The sequence below is a fragment of the Diabrotica virgifera genome, chromosome 8 (assembly GCF_917563875.1).
Source record: "Diabrotica virgifera virgifera chromosome 8, PGI_DIABVI_V3a".
Lineage (NCBI taxonomy): Eukaryota > Metazoa > Arthropoda > Insecta > Coleoptera > Chrysomelidae > Diabrotica > Diabrotica virgifera.
This window is the reverse complement of record NC_065450.1, coordinates 181503141-181521323: the sequence shown is the minus strand read 5'-3', so window position 1 is coordinate 181521323 and position 18183 is coordinate 181503141. Positions and strand designations below refer to the sequence as shown.

The 18183-nt window shown below is 31.9% G+C and overlaps 1 protein-coding gene across 1 annotated transcript in view; it reads right to left on the bottom strand.

Moving 5' to 3' along the window:
• Window positions 1-1425: 1425 nt before the first annotated feature.
• LOC114327892 (elongation of very long chain fatty acids protein 1) overlaps window positions 1426-18183 on the bottom strand; it is a 65095-nt gene continuing 48337 nt past the window's right edge. Inside the window, exon 5 of the mRNA XM_028276608.1 lies at window positions 1426-1644. Coding sequence (XP_028132409.1) covers window positions 1462-1644 — 183 coding nt within the window. The 3' untranslated portion in view covers window positions 1426-1461. The remainder of the gene's footprint in view (window positions 1645-18183) is intronic.

Below are 18183 nucleotides of genomic sequence, written 5' to 3'. Positions count from 1 at the left end.
ATAACAATTAAATAAAACAATAAAGTATTTAACAAACAAATTGTAAGTAGTTGTTTTAAAGTTAATAGAATAAAAAATTTAAATGTAAAACGAATGATGTTTAAATTGTTTTTATTTTTTTTGTATTTTATGGTAGTCAGTGTTGTCGTCACCTCTAGTCCTTATGCAAGCTTCAGTTTGCGTGGACACGCTGCTAATCAAATTATCAACATTTTGATGTGGAAGGTTGCTCCTTCCTTTAAGAGCAGCTTGTATTAGCCGTGCGGTGTTTTGTAGATTATCCCGGCGAGATCTAATTTTTCTTTTAAGCATATCCCACAAATACTCTATAGGATTAAGCTCGGGTGAGCAAGCAGGCCACTCCAAACAAGGGATACTTTCTGCTTCAATGATGTCTGTAGTCACTCTAATGGTATGTAGAGGTCCACTATCATGCAATAAAATTAAATTTTCTCCTGTTGCACCTCTCCAGAGCCTGACTACAGGTTATCAACATACCTGTGTGCAGTTAAAGTTGATTGGATGAAAATTAAAGGAGTTTTTTTACGGATCACAATTCCTCTCCTGAACATTACACTTCCCCTTGTATATTTGTGATCAGATCTGACAGTTTTCGTTCTTACTTGTCTTCCTTGACCTCGAAGTACACGATTTCGTGGGTCATCTGATTTTACACAAATCTTGACTTTTTTTGAAAATAGCACATTTTGTCAATTTCCAATGTTCCAGTTATAGTGGCGAAGACACCAATTTAGGCGATCAATCTTGTGCTGCCCGAAAAACTCGGGAATTCATAACTGTCTCCTGCTGTATACTTCTTGGTACGAACTCTTCTTCTTATCGTTTCAACTGAAACAGTTACACCTGTAGCTTCCAAAAGCTGCCATTGAAGCTGCAGGTGAGAAATTGTTGGGTATCTTCCAGCTGATTGGAAAATTAAACGACCTTTTAGAGCCGTTATTACTTTTGGCGACTTTCCCTTGCTTTATTTTTGAGCTTTCCTAGTTCCTGTTACCTAGCATAAGTTTTGGACAGAACATAGCTCTACAGCTATGTCCCTCTGAGAAAATTACTTTCTCCACAAGACCAATAATCTTTCCTCGTTGTAAGTACTATAACCCCACATAAGGCATATTTTCGTTTTTGGACGCAAAAGTTAGTTTATTTATTTTCGTTCAATTTGCAACTCAAACAAATAACTTTTACCGTACCGAGCTGTACTATCCGATTGTCTTATGTCTTATATATTTGTTTATTTTCAATACAAACCTTTATTCTTCGCAACAATAACAAGTTTTTTCAAAAGAAATAAATATTACTTTGAAATACATGGTGATTCCATATAAGTTTGAGTGCGTGTATTTACATATATTATCGGCCAGATTATAGGAGTACCCACTGAAGGGATTGTCACTAAAATACAAATTTTATTATACAGTAATATTTATTTCAAAAAAACAATTATTTTTTTTTACTAACACTTTTTTGCTTATTTACATATGATTTAATGTAAAATCTTACAAATAAGTTGATCATAAAAACATTTTGCAAAAGCCATAAATATAAACTATAATTAGGTATTGATTTACAGCCTGGCATAAGTTTTGTTATTGCCAACGAAAATAAGATCGTAGTCAGTTGTACCTAGAAAGTAATTTAAAGTAAATTAACATAGATGTCTAAATGTAAATCTAAAAATAATCTACTATTTTAATCAGGAACAGAACAAGCCACAATTTTGCTTTAAAATTTATTACCTAAAATTTTATTTTAAAGTAAAATTGTGGCTTATTTCCAATAAAAATAGTACATTGTACTAATATGCTAATTATACAGGGTGTAACAAAAATACAGGTCATAAATTTAATCACATATTCTGGGACCAAAAATAATTCGATTGAACCTAACTTACCTTAGTACAAATGTGCACATAAAAAAAGTTACAGCCCTTTTAAGTTACAAAATGAAAATCGATTTTGTCGAATGTATCGAAAACTATTGGAGATTTTTTATTGAAAACGGACATGTGGCGTTCTTATGGCAGTAGCATCTTAAGAAAAAATTATAGTGAAATTTGGACAAACCATAAAAATTTTATGGGGGTTTTGTTCTCTTAAACCCCCCCAAACTTTTGTGTACGTTCCAATTAAATTATTATTGTAGTACCATTAGTTAAACACAATGTTTTTTAAACTTTTTTGACTCCTAGTACTTTTTCGAAAAGTCAGTTTTTATCGAGATATTTCGAATATTTGTCAAATCCACCACATATTTGTATATGGTTAAGTACGATTATGGAGACTTGGTAATTATATGAACATTTATTTATGATTTACATTTTTAGGAATATTTCGAACCATATTAAAAAGGTCACATCTCGATAAAAGGTGCCTTTTCGAAAAAATACAAAGAGGCAAAAAGTTTTAAAAACACTGTGCTTAACTAATGGTACCGCAGTAATGTTTTAATTGGAACGTACACAAATATTTGGGGGGTTTAAAAGAACAAAACCCCCATAAAATTTTTATGTAAACATATTGAAAAATAAGCCTCAACTCGATAAAAATTGCCTTATCGAAAAAATACTAAGAGGCAAAAAAGTTTTAATAACATTGAATTTAACTAACGGTATCACAATAATAATTTAATTGAGAAGTACACAAAAGTTTGCGGGGGTTTAAGGGAACAAAATCCCCATAAAATTTTTATGGGCTGCACAAATTTCACTAAAATTTTTCTCTAAGATGTTCCTCCCATAAAAATATGCCACATGTCAATTTCCAATAAAAAATCTCCAATAGTTTTCAATATATTCGAAAAAATTGATTTTCATTTTGTAACTTCAAAGGGCTGTAACTTTTTTTATGTGCATATTTGTACTAAGGTAAGTTAGGTTCATTCGAATTATTTTTGGTCCCAGAATATGTGATTTAATTTATGACCTGTATGTTTGTTACACCCTGTATAGCTTCAGAACTAAATATAAAGTATGTTGTGTTTGTGATTGTTACTCTCATGTTTCTTGTTGAATTTAAAATTTAAATTATTTTAATGTAATGTAATATAATGCAGGCTAGATGAGCCCTACTGCCAAAAAATGTAATATAATGTAAAATATTTATTCAATTTAAAAATATTCAATCCAATTTATTTAGTCTAACCTCATTTACACAGTTACGGAATAATTGTGTAAATAATAAAGTTTCCGCCAAAGTGAATAAAATGACAAATAGAAAATATCTTTACGTATTTTTTATGGGAAATAAGCCACAATTTTACTAAAAAATTAATTTATTAACGTTTCGAAGCCCAAATCGGGTTTCGTTGTCAAAATACAAAATACTATTTTATTTTGTATTTTGACAAAATTGTGGGTTTTTAAATTTTGTTTAGAAATAATATTAGTTTCGAAATCCTCCATAAATATATTAGCCAATAATGGAGATAAAGAAGAGCCCATTGCTAGACCAAAATTTTGTTTATAGAATTCATTGTTTAGTTGAAAATAGGTATTATGGGTACATAATGTCAATAACTCCATTATAGCTGATACATTTAGTCTTGTCCTAGTTGCCAATGTATTATCATTCTCTAATTTCGTTTTGATTATGTTTAAAGTTTTATCTAATGGTACATTTGTAAATAAACTGTTTATGTCAAAACTTACTAAAATATTATTTGGATTAAATTCAATAGTTGATAATTTGTTTAAAAAATGTTTTGTATTTTTTATAAAAGTGTCATCATTATTAGCAAATGGTTTTAGAATGTTTAATAAGAATTTTGATACAATAAATGACAACGAAACCCGATTTGGGCTTCGAAACGTTAATAAATTAATTTTTTAGTAAAATTGTGGCTTATTTCCCATAAAAAATACGTAATTATAAAAATGCCACAAGGAAATAGCTTCAGAACAACATTAAGAAAATATCTTAGTGAATTTTTTTATAAACTGTTTATTTATTTATTAATGACTAATGATATTAAAAGAATTTATTCTATTAATGTAGCTGTAATCCTGCACAAAAATTTTAAAGCAAAACGTACATTTTTTGACATTCTATTTATTTGATAACTTTAAATTTTATAATATAACCCGTGATTGGAACAGCAGTCATTTTCTCTCACTTGCATTTAGTAAATTTGCGACTTATTACGTATGCTTTAAGTGATGACGCACGGGTAAAGAACCCTAGACTCAACTGTATACTGATTATTTAAATTCTAAACCTTTCACCTCAAAAAAAATTTTAATAAAACTTTTAACTAAAAAATCTAATTAAAATTTAGAGATGAAGAAAGATCATAGTACGATCATAACAATACCCCCACTTAAGAAGCGAAGAAAACACGAAACCAGCTTTTAAAAAGTTTTATTTTTAAAATACGCTTTTAATACACTTATTCATATTACTACATTAATTACACTAATACACATACAGTCTGTTCCAACGAAAATTTTACCCCCAGAAACACAGAAACTAACAGCTTCTTCAAAATTAAAAAAAAAACACGTCAATTTTTAATGGGAGAGGGACGAACTTTCATGCAAAATTCATGCCCTCAAATGTAACACCCTACTGCCCCGCATCGACCCTCACTTTTTTTAAATAGCAAGTGTGGTCGAGTGGCACATCATTTGAAAGGTTATTTTTACTTTATCGTACTACATACGCAGTATGAGTATAATAGATAAAGTTATAGGATCGTGCAAAAAGAATTTTTTCAGATTTCACTTTTTTTCGACGTTTTGAGTCTCCCTGAGTCTAAAAAGCAAATAAAAAAAACATGTCGGAAGTATGTACGTACGTATGTCGCCACCGCCCAGCAAAACCTACTGGACCGATTTCGATGAAATTCGGTATGAGTAAGTTTAAGAGAATTTTGTCGAGAAAATAAGCTTTTGAAAAAAACCTCTCAAAGGGGGGCCGAAATAGGGGGGTTATTTGGGGCCCATTTTTGCAAATTTTGACCGAAATGAATGAAATTTAACTTAAAGTTAGCTCATCGATAGGTAAATAGAAATACGGAATTTTTCATTTCCAAATCCAAAATGGCGGCTAGCATGGCCGACGGCCCACCCGATACATTTCCCTACAAATCTAAAAACTTGTTTAAGATAAATTTAATTTGAAAAAGCATTTATATAGCCTAAAGATGGGGCTATAACAAGAATATTATCGTTTTTCAGGAAAAGTTATGGGTTGCCTATATTTAAGGGATCAAAATTTGACATAAATTTGAACTAAATTTTCTCAAAAATGACTCAAAGGAATTTGTTTATTTTTTGAAATGTTTTTGATGTCCTATCGATAAACTCAATAACATTGGTCGCATTTCTTAACTCCTCATAGGAGGGGAGTTACGAATTTTTTATAAAAAAATATTCAAGTGCCCGTAATTACCTCTGTAATAGAAACTAAAATTTAAAATCTGGCAGACGTATACAGTGCTTTGTTATCTATTAGCATAATAAATTTTACCTACAATATGGCTTCCGGTTTAACCGGAAATGAAAAAAAAATCTTAATTTTTTACACACGCCCTGTATATTTTTACATATTTTGAAAGAATGTAAAATTATCTTTCCAATGACATAAAACTCGTTGCTGTAACTCAAAAACTCGAAAAGTTAGAGAAAATTGAAATTTTGCTAGAATCTTGTGTGTGTCCCCTCTCACGCGATCATAGCAGAGCATTATTATAGGGCAGTCAATGAGGGTATTTGGCTCCGAATTACATCCTATTACATCGATGTACTTGATATTTTCACAGTAAGTAGGGAATAGCTCAAGAAACAAAATCTACCCTATATACTATGGCGCTTTTATCTTGGGGCAATTCCCACCCCTTCAAGGGGGTGGAAAATTTATTGGTCAAAATAAGCATGGCTAGAGAACCTATTTTTAAGCAGAAACTGATTTATACTTTTTTTTGAGAACTCAATACTTTTTGAGTTATGCGTAGTTGAAAATTGGCCATTTTCATTTAAAAATGACACGTTTTCGGACGGTTTTTTGTGAATATCTTAAAAACTATGCATCAAACTAAAAACACTGTATAAATTTTTTTTTAATTATAAATAACAAAGAGATTCGTTCCTTCGTAAATTTTCTATTTATAATACAAAAAGAGATATGGTAGGTAAAAAGAGTTTGTTTTTTGGTGCATGTTCAAAGTGCTCATGCTTTTGTAGTGTTTGAAAAGGCCTTTAAAACGAGCACCGTTAAATGTCGGTTACATTCAAACTAAGCGAGATATGATGCAAAAAAATATATGACTAATATACTTTAAGGAAAAATGAGAAGTACATACATTTAACCCCTCATTCACCAGAATTTAAATGCATTGTTTTTCTTTTGCAATACCTCTTAATATAATGTTATTTCTACTTTCAAAAAGTTGGACGGGTGAAAAAAATAAGATCAAATTATAGAGCGCATTTTTAAATTCTCTTAAAATTCTTGCTTTTGCTCCATGCAATTCGAAAATAAAAATGTTCTATCCCCGAGAAGTGGTGAGAACCGCCCCTATGATAAAAGCGCCATAGTATATAGGATAGACTTTGAATTAGGAGATTGGGCTTTGGGCTACTCCCAAAGTTTCATTACAATCCATGCAGTAAAATACAAATATTTTAAACTATTAATTTCTCAGAAAAATGGACTAATTTGAAATGAAAGTATGACTAATATTCTATTGATTTATGCAATAATCTCTCGTGTGTCCCCGAACATTTTCTCAAATGCGGGAATTAATGATGCGTAGGACCATAAAATATTTTCAAGTATATAAGGTGTTTCTAAAATATCGAAATAACGAGTAACTTTGTTATTTTTATAGAATGCCAGTATCTAGTACGATAACGATAATAGATCGGTACGATAAAGTTCTCGGGCGGCCCTTCCGTCCAGCGTTTTTGAAGTTACACTTCTTTAGGCGCGATTGGGAGTGAATTTTTATTATTCTGCGCGCATGCGCACACAAACAATAGGGAGTTCGTTGCTAAATATTTTAAGTTATGTATGTATTAGTCCAAAAAGGGTGTGGAAAGAATATATTAGTATTTTTAGTAAATATATTTATTATAGATTTTGTATCTTTGGATTTGTCTACCTCGGGAATAATATAGTAAGTAATATTTAAAGTATTTTTATACTTCACTTGATCTATTTGTCAGTATGTCTGGAAATCTTGTAATCCGTAAAAATAACGGGAGTATAGCTCAGTGCGTTCAGAGCGTTCGACTGGAGATCGAGAGGTCCCCGGTTAGAATCCGTGTGTTTTCTATTTTTTTTTTTTGGGATTGTTTTAAACATTTTTGGAACGTAGTAAGTAAAAATTAGTTTAATCTTTAAATAAAATACAAGTAACCTGTTGAAAGTATGTTTATTTTGTTGAAATCATATAATAGACGTATAACTTCTTACGTGCGTACAAAGTACACACATATTCTTTTTTTTTTTTTTTTTCTCTAAGCGACGCTCTATTTTTTATAATTTACGTAATAAATTTAAAGATAATTTTCGACTTAAAAAATCTATTATAAATTAACATCCAAAATTATCTTTAAAGTTATTCCACAAATTAAAAAAATAGAGGGTTCTGTAGAGAAAAAAAAAATAGCTTTCAAATAATGTGCCACTGGACCACACTTGCTATTAAAAAAAAACTGGGAGTTCATGCGGGGCAGGGAAAGGAAAAATTCGTCTCCCTTTCAATACAAATTGACATGTTTTTTAATTTCTGAAAAAACTCTTGGTTTCTGAGTTACTGGGGGTGGGGTCAAGTTTTCGGTGGAACACTCTGTCTGTATACATGACTAATATAAATAATTTATTTGCAGTGTTACCTACACAACTTCTTCTTCAAGTGCTATCTCCCTGACGGAGATCGGCAATCATCATAGCTATTCGGACTTTGGAGCCGGCTGCTCTGCAAAGTTCATTTGTTGTATATTCGTACCATTTTCTCAGGTTGCGCAGCCACGATATTCTGCGTCTCTCTATGCTTCTTTTTCCTTGAATCTTTCCCTGCATAGGCAATTGGAGCAAGTTGTATCTCTCTCCACGTGTAATACGTCCGAGATATTCTATTTCTCTTGTTGTGATGGTATTTAAGATTTCCATTTCTTTATTCATCTTTCTCGAACCTCTTTGTTTGTGACGTGTTCTGCACACGATAGTTTCAGAATTCTTCTGTACACCCCATAGGCGTAACCAGGGGGGTTTTGGGGGTTATAACCCCCCCATTGGGATATACTTTGAGCTCTATACTCTTAACACCATACCCTTCAGAGACCTTCCAGTAGTTGTAACCCCCCCCTTTCAGGTAGTTGTAACCCCCCCCCCCCCCCTTAGGATCATCCTGGTTACGCCTATGGTACACCCACAGCTCAAATGATTCTAGTTTTTTCATTGATACCGCATTCAAGGTCCAAGCTTCAGTTCCATAAAACCAAGTCAAGAAAACGCAGCACCTAGCCTTCCTAACTCTTAGCTCTAACTTCAAATCTCTTGTGCAGAGCACTTTTCTCATTTTGTTAAAATTAGCTTTAGCCTTTTCTATTTTTATTTCCTGGAAGTAATCATTTGTGGAGTTGATAATTGTTCCAAGATATGCATATTGGTCTACTCGTTCGACATTGGTTCGTTATTTCTTTGAGTTTTCGATAATCTCATAAATTTTGTCTGTCTCAAAAAAAATTAAAAATTGTACCTTAAAAGTTAATTCTTCAAGCCTTTTTAGCCGCAAATGTATTGATGATGCCGTCAAAATTGATTAAGGATTGTGTTCAATTAATAGTATACTTACATTAGAGAGTCTCTTATATTTCGCTGTATTTCTCATGTAATTTTTAATGATTTCAAGTTTGCGTAAACTTCGTTCTCTAGATGACACCGTAACTAGCAGCGTGAGAAACATTCTCAGTACAGTAGTAGAGAAGCTAGAGTAGAGCAGTATTAGAGTAGTTTTCCTCTATTTTGTTTTTATAAATATGACTTAACATTTTCCTTGATGCAGCTTCCTTTAAATTTTCGTCAACTGATAAAATGTGTGCGTGAATCTTTGTATTTCAAATTTAAATTCTTCAACGTTGAGATCAGCAGTGTAGATATTTGCCAATTATTCTGGTTTCATTTTTAGATCTATTGTTTCCATTCTTATAATTCGAACTCTATTCAAAAATCCAAATTTGCTGTTTATGTTGTTTAAAGCCTTAAACCTGTCACTGAGTCCATAATCATCTGTTCAATAATCTCTAACATAGCTACTTGGTACACATTCTCAGTACTTGTCGGATTTTCATCGCCACACAGCTCGTTATACTTTTTTTTATTATTTTGTTTTTCATTTTCTTTTCTTATTTTGTCATTCTTTAGCTCACCTAAGCCCAAATTATCAAATGGTCATTATTAGTGTTTCTGATCATTGGGCTGGAAGATATGTGTGTGCCTTTACGTGCCTCCTATCTCTTGTGGAGGTAAGTTTAGGCACATATGCCTCAGTTAGTCTATTGACCACAAACATACTCATTCTGCTTTATATTAACTATGTTATACATAACAACTTGACCTATTGTATCAATTTAATTTCTGAATCTTTGCAAGACCTTATTTCACTATATATTTATTACACTATAACCTTTAATTTAATTTTTAAAACTCAAATTTGCCAATTTGTCATGATTATTATTTGTGATCATTGGGCTGGCAGATATGTGTGCGCTTTTGCGTGCCTTCTATCCCTTGTGGAGGTAGGCTTAGGTACTCATATCTCGGTTGGTCTATAGACCACATAATATATTTATTCTTTTTTATAACTTTACTTAATTTTCTCTTCTTGCTTATTATTTTCAATTTCTATTCAATTTAGACAACCAGTAATTGAAGGTTGGCATATTTTGTTTTGTTTTATAATGAAACATTTCTACCTTCCTTTTCAACCCTTTTTTTTTTCTCTTTCAATTTTTAATTTTATTTTCATATAAAATCATACAACCATTTGGTTCCTTACTCTCATTTACTTCACACCATATCAACTTACTCTTATTCACGGTTATTAGACTTTATTACGGTTGTCTTGTCCGACGGTGGTGGGGAGACTTATATTTTTGACTTTACGTCACAAGAGTTTACATTCCCATATTTTTAAATTATTTTCGATCATTGAATGTGTGTTATTGTGTATTATTTGTGTTATTATGAAATAATAAGACAAATAGTACACATTTTATCTTATACCGGGTGGCGAATCGTAAAAAGAGCCATAGGAAACTCAATGTAAAGTTCTGAATTGTTGAATTCCTGCTTCCCTAATTATTCTACATCAAAAGTCATGAGAGAATACTTGTAAAGAATTAAAACCTGTATTAAAATCAAAAGTTAAAATTGTTCTACAATTTAAATGCATTCCAAAATTTTGAAAAATATGATACATTTGCCACAATAGGTATGCGTGTAAAATTAAGGCCACACGTTACTATTTAACTGACAGTACTCACACCGTTGACTGAATAAAAAAATCTTTATTATTAATCCTTTCTCCGCAACTGAGGGTATCTTATCACCTGTATTGTTTTTAAACAATAGATGATAAAATAAAAATATTGACAGTTCAAAAATGTGAACATTATTGCATTGTGTGTGGCCTAAGTTTGGGCTGAAAACTAAAATGTATTACATTTTTACAAAATTTTGGAATATGTTTAATTATGTAGACCAATTTTAACAGCAGATTTCAATCCTCTTCAAATAGTTTCTAATGTCTTTTGATGTAAAATAATTATTAGGGAAGCTGGAATTTAACAGTTCAGAATTTTACATTGAGTTAATGCAAAACTTTGACGCATGTCAAAATTCTCAATGTGTTTTAGTGTATTAATTTTTTTCGAATCCTGAGAAAACTAATAAATATTTTTGAAAAATTAGACTCAGAATGAAAGACTACATTATTACCGAGGGCTGAAAGTCCCTGAAAACTTCTATAATATTTATTTTAATAAGTTACAGGGCTGAAAATAAAAGAGAAGTGTGATATTTAATTTCAAATATTTCATTCAATAGAATCTGCTTGTTTATTCTAAGGGGCTTTCCGCCCTCGGTAATAATGTAATCTTGCATCCTGCGTTTAAATTTTTCTAAAATACTTGGTTTTCTCAGGATTCGAAAAAAATCAAATGACAGTAAACTCTCGTGACGTAATCTCACCCTTAATGTTCATTGGTTAGTCGATTTAGGCAACCGTAGTAATGTCTAAGAACCGTGACTCTTATTGTTGTTTTTCTTATTTCCCCTTCAATTTACATAAATTTAGTCAACCAGTTATACATCATTATTCCACTCATTTCTGTAATTTTTAAACTAACTGTAATTCCATATCATATCATTCCATATCATTATCTTTTTAATTTTTTAATTTTATTTTCATATAAATTATACAACCATTTGGTACTTTAATCTCATCTACCTTACACCATAGTAACTTACTCTTAATTTGGTTTTCGTTTCCGTTTTAATTTACATGAATTCAGGCAACCAGTAATAATCTGCGTTTTTTTTTAAATTAAATGAAATTGCATATCATAACAGTCAAACCCCATATTTAATCATTAATACTTTTACTTCATCATTTAATAAATTTCCTTTTATTTTTCTTCAGTTTTTCTTTATTCTTTTCTTCTTTTCGAATAAGTGACGTCATTACCTTGTTGGCAAAATTTTCGCTTTGAATAATCATAGAATTATAAATAATTATATGTTATTATTAATTTAAATTGTTTCATTCTCACTCATTTATTTAATAGTTAATTAAATTCAATCATTTAGAATTTTTTTTGCATTTTTACAATATAAAATAACTGTATACACATAAAATTCCCTATCTAGAAGATCTTGTCAATATTCTTTCAATTTCATATTTCAGTCTGTCAGTTTGAAGCCAAGATGAAGACTTCATTATAGTCTAATCGTATTCTTTTAACATCGACTTATTGTCGACATTGTTGTAGCCGAAATGGCTTAATTTTTATAATGGTAAGGTCATTCGACCTACCTATGTAGCTAGTTCCAACTACTTTGGATCTGAAGTAAGTAACCACATGTTTTAATTTTTTCCTAACTTTTTAACAGTCAAAATTTCAACTTTGCTTTTTTATACAGTGGTTTACTTATTTTAGGTTTCAACCTGATGATGAACTGATTAGTCCGAAAACGTTTGTTTTGTACTAGTTATGTACCCACTTTAATCCAACTTGGATATTTTTAGAAAAAATTTTAATAAACTGATATACCATCTACCCACAAGAGAAGTTTTACTTCCTTAGTAATACATTTTTTCTTTGTTTTTTTTCTGGAAACTCATAAGGCAGATCACTAATGCTTGTCACGAATTTACACGCAGTAATGGCCTCAGATGAAGCAAACTTTCTGCAAGACTTCTGAAGTTTCCGGGCAGTCAAATCTACTGTTATATTTTTTCTTTGCAAAAACACATCGACATGAATGATATTTTTCAAGAAAGCATGCCAGAAACATGTCAAAACGATAAATTCAATTTTCCCAATATTTTTCATTCACTAGTGAATGAAAACATTCACAACTTTACATAATATTTATAGACAGCTTCAAGTGCATCCAATCTTGCAGACCATCTTGTATTGCTTTCAGGTTTCAATAAAAGTGGCACATATTCTCGGAAAATTTTCCAGCGCAAAGAAAGAATAAATACTGTGCAAAGTTCCGAAAAAATTCTGAGCCTCAATAGTAGCACTGGCCGTATTTAGCACCAACTTTTAGGGAGTGAGGAGCACACGGGACAAAATAGGGTAACTCGTTTTCCTGAAGTAGTCTGGACTGAAGACCTTTACACTTCCCGTCCATATTAGCCCTATTTTAATAGGGGTTACTCTACAGTTCTCTAAGTTCTGTGTTCAAGAACTTTCCACTGGATGAGTCGCTGAAATCACAGTCTTCCTTGTTTCCTCGTAATGGACTTCCTTGCTTTGCTATTAATAGAATAGCGTAGATAATGCAGCGCAATACGACCGGACAGTGACAATCTTCTTGATGAATCTCGTTTTGAAGTTCCGCTTCAATACCTCCCTCTAGTCCGTTCTTTAACGGTAAAATATTGCAAAACCTCTAAATTGCAAAGAACCGCTTGGATTGATATGAAATTTGGCATACACATAGCTAACAAGTCAAAGAAAAAAAGTGATATTGTGCCGATATGTGCTTTTGCTCTGGGGGTGGTTTTCACCCCCTCTTGGGTGTGAAAAAATTTTCGTCCAAAGAAAGTCAGGAAATGGATAAACTGGCTAATTTTAAGTAACGTTTGTTCTATAGAGTTTTTTCACTAAGTCGATACTTTTCGAGTTATTTGGCAGTGAATATGTTCATTTTTTCAACAAAATAACCACGCTTTTAGACGGTTTTTCGCAAATAACTCAAATAGTAAGTATTTTGTCGAAAAGACATTTTTAGCAAAAATATAGCCTGTAAAAAATTTAAAAAATGGTGTATACATCACGTCTCTACACCTAGTAGAAGCAGAGTTATAGCTAATGAAAAATAGGTTCATATTCGTCAAATTCCAAATGAAATATTTTAACGTGAAATATCCAAAAATGAAGCACTTTTCGGGGAAAACTCATTACAACTTATTTAAAGTATTTAAAAAAAGCTTCATTTTGTTTTATAAAAAAAATTTCTACCATCAAAATTAAACAAGTTACGCTCAAAATAAAGTTAATCCCTTTTAGTTTTGGTAAAAAAATCGAGAAAATCACCCCCTAATTAGTATCTTAAATGAACTTAATCGTTAGGACTTCTCTCTCTCTTAGTTTCTTGACTCCTGTATATATTGTTTATATTATCTGTAAGTTTCATTGGTTCAAAGTCCTTATTATTGAAAGGGCTGTAGTTAAAAGGGGTTAAACGAGTCACTGATCACGAATGTATGCAAATTTAGAAACACCAAATCTTAATCAATTTTTGTCCAACAGAAAAACAAGAAAATACATGATATTCAGAAAAGTAAATCTAACTTTTTTTGTTTCTCGAGATTTTTGGTATCTCTAACAATTTTTAAGTTATTTTGAAAAAAAAGCATATTTTTCAAAATTTAAATTTTTAAAAATTTTACTTTGAAACCAAATTTTTTCAAAAATAAGCACTTTGAATCGATGAAACTTACAAATCATATAAACACAACATAAGTAAAATAATTTGTGGAGCGGTAACGATTAATTTAATTTAAGTTGCTAATTAGTGGGTGGTTTTCCCGATTTTTTTTTGCAAAAACAAAAGGGTCCAACTTAATTTTGAGCGTAACTTGCTTAAATTTAATGCTAGAAACTTTCTGTAAAAACAGAAATAAAGCTTTTTTTAAACACTATAAAAAAATTATAATAGGTTTTCCCCAAAAAGTGCCTAATTTTTTGGATATTTCACGTCGAAATATTCTATTTGAAATTTGGTGAATATGAATCTATTTTTCATTGGCTATAACTCTGGTTTTACGAGATCCAGAAACCTAACGCTTACACCATTTTTTTTACATTTTATAGGCTATAATTTTGTTAACAACGTTTTCTTCGACAAAATACTTAATTTTTGAGTTATTTGCGAAAAACCGTCTAAAAATGTGGTTATTTTGTTGAAAAATAAATATATTCACTTGCAAATAACTCGAAAAGTGTTGACTTGGCGAAAAAGCTCTATAGAACAAAAGTTACTTCAAATTAGTCAGTTTACTTATTTCCGGACTTATTTTGGACATATACTTTTTCACCCGCAAGAAGGGGTGAAAGTCACCCCCAGGGCAAAAGCACACATCGGCACAATATCACTTTTTTTCTTTGACATGTAAGCTATATGTATGCCAAATTTCATGTCAATCCAAGCGGTTTTTTAAAATTTAGAGCAAAAACCGTGAAGGAATGGACTACTCTCCCAAACAAGATTATAACGTCAAAATTTTAAAGTTTTCAACCTAATAGAAACATTAAAAATATTGAAAAATATTAAAAATGTTCCTAAAAGGTATTTAATTGAAAACCTATTGGACCATTTTCCGGGTAACACCTCCATGTCTTTTAAAAATTGCAAGCCAGATGCATGCTGAAGCGAAGAAGACAAGAGGGAATTTAAAAAAATTACAATTCACGATCCCGTCTGTTCAGCTGGTAAATTCCAACGGAAAATGGACTTAGTTACTCAAAGGAGTAAAGCCAAGTTAAAATGAAATAAAAATTCATTCATTTTTTATTTTATTAGGCCTTAAGGTTTTAATGTTAATTTAATTTTTACTTGCTTTACTGTAAGTATATACAATGTTTGCTGTTTACTGGTTTTTTTTATATTTTTCTTTTGTAATTTATATACATATACAATATCGGTTTACAACGTTCTTTGACGTTTTCTGATTTCCAGTCTCTGTCTCGTTCTGTCATTCCATAGATCGTCCTCGAGTTCTCTGTCCCTGATTTCTCTATCAACTTCTTCTCTCCAACTTCTTCTAGGCCTTCCTGGTCTGCGGCTTCCTCTTGGTTGCCATTCGAGGATTTGTCTTGGGATTCTATTCTCCGGCATTCTCTTTACGTGTCCGTACCTCCTGAGTTGTTTCGTCCTGATGTCGTCAACAATAGTATGTGTAATCCCCATAATTTCTCTGACTCTCTCATTTGTTATTCTGTCGCTTCTAGATATTTCCGCCGAACAGCGCCAGAAGTCCATTTCTGTTGCTCTAAGCATTTTCTCTGTTCATTATTTTATGGGCCAACCTTCGCATTCATGTGTTCATGTGTCATCCCACAGTACGCTGTTCAGTAAGGATATGCCTTTCCTTCCCTGTATATTTCGTTCCTTAATAGCTGCATCTAATTTTCCGTCTTGAGTGATCTTTACTCCCAGGTATTTGTAGTATTCACATAATTTTATTTCTTGATTTTCCTCTACTCGGAGGCTATATTAGTCGCCTCCGATACTCATGTATTCAGTTTTTTTTTTATATTTCCTTCTAGGCCCCTCTCTGTAAACTCTTCTAATAGTTTTCGCAACATGTAACTAAGATCATTAGAGTCCTGTGCGATGATGACCTGGTCATCCGCAAAGCACAGCGTGTACAAATTGAGTCCGTTAGTGGTATGCCCGTATTCGTACATTTTTTCTTCCATTTGTTGAGTCCTGGTACGAGGTATATTTTAAATAGTGTTGGTGAGATACAGCAACCTTGCCTTATTCCTTTAGTTACTGTGAATCCAGGTGTTATGAGATGTCCAGTTTTAATTCTTGTTCTTTGTTGGTAGTACAACGTTTTTACGACTTCAACCAATTCTATATTTATATTTGTTTTCTCCAGTGCCTCCCATAATTTAACCAGCGGGACACTATCATATGCTTTTCTAAGGTCTACAAACATCAGATGGACTTCTTGGCCACGAGCAATTTTTTTTTTCAATTATCTGAGCAATGGAAAAACATGATATATTATAGATCGACCTGCGTAAAAACCAGCCTGTTCTTCGGCTTCCATATTTTGGTATTCTTCTTCTATTCGATTTTTAATAAGTTTTCCATATATTCTGCTGATACTACTAGTGACTGCAATTCCTCTAAAGTTTTCAGGTTTTTATTTATCTCCTTTTTTGTGGATAGTGCTCAGATGTGACTCTTTCCATTCTTCAGGTATTTCATGGTTATTTAAGCATTGCTGGAAAAGTTGTCTTAGCCGCCTAATTAGAACTTTAGGTCCATATTTAATGAGTTCCGGAGCTATATTTTCTGGGCCAGGTGATTTGCCATTCTTCAACTGTTTGCATATGGTTTCGACTTCTCTCTCATTTATTCTGATTGGTGATCCTATCAACCTGACCTCTTGTATACCGTTGGATTGTATCTGTCTGAAGGGCTCTCTTGTCTCTATTAGTAAATCTTCAAAGTATCCGTTCCAAGTTTGTGGTGATATGGAGTGAATAATGTCTTTCTTTCTGTCGTTTCTTAAGTTTTTTAATAGTTTCCAACTTTCTGAATTTTGGCTTCCACCTATGTATGTATTTAGCATGGTACACTTTTTTGTCCAGGATTCGTTTTTCTTTTGACATATTTTTCTTCTGACCCTCGCTTGCATTCTTTTATAATGTATCCTATCTTCCACGTTTTTTGTGTTCAGATATTTTTGATACAATTCTCTTTTATGTGTTATTTAGTGCGAAATAACTTGCTCCCATCAATACGGTTTTCGATGTACGGTTTTTTCATATCGCCCTAGTGCTTCTAAGGCAGCGGCGTGTATACATTCTTTGATATTTTCGTATGACTGATTCACATTTCTGGTATTATCTTCCGTTTCAATTAGTTTTTCTTCTAGTCTACGTTTATATAGGTTTTTAATATTTTCTTGATGTAAACTGTTCAATTTGTATCTTACTTGTTGGAGCTGTTCATTTGAATGATTACCTTGCGGCGTTTATTTTTATATTTTCGGTAGAAATGAAATATCTGAACGTAGGAGATAGTGGTCGCTGCCGCAAATTGGTCCTCTACATGCTTTCACATCTGTTGTTTTCAGTCGACTTTTTTGTTTAAGAATGACATAGTCTGTAACTGATTTTAAGTTAAGTTGCGTGTTCCTTGAGTCCATGTATATTTATGAATATATCTATGCTGGAAATATATATTCATTATTCTAATTCCATTCTGGTCGCAGATATTTATTAACCTTTCTCCGTTATTGTTTGTGTTATCTTCTCCATATCTGCCAACTACTTTGTTATTGTTCTTTTTCCCGACTCTGCTGTTGAGATCTCCTAGGATTATTATTTCTCTCGTATTTCCCACCTTTGTGATTTCTTCACTCAGGTGTTCAAAAAAGTTATCTTTCACATTTACAATAGCATCGTCGTTGATTGCATATACTCCCAAAATCGTCATTCTGTATCCTTTTGTACATATATTCATTTTCATCATTCTTTCACTGATGCCTTCCCATGATCTTATGTATTTTCTGAAGCGACGGTGTACCATAATGGAGACTCCTTTTTGAGCTCTACGTTCTTTTGTTACTCCGATGTAGAAATGGTCATATTAACCTAGATTTTCCGATCCTTGAAATTTCCGTTTGATTTCCGTAGTAACAGCTATGTCTATCTTCATATTGTTCAGTTCTTCTAAGACTTCT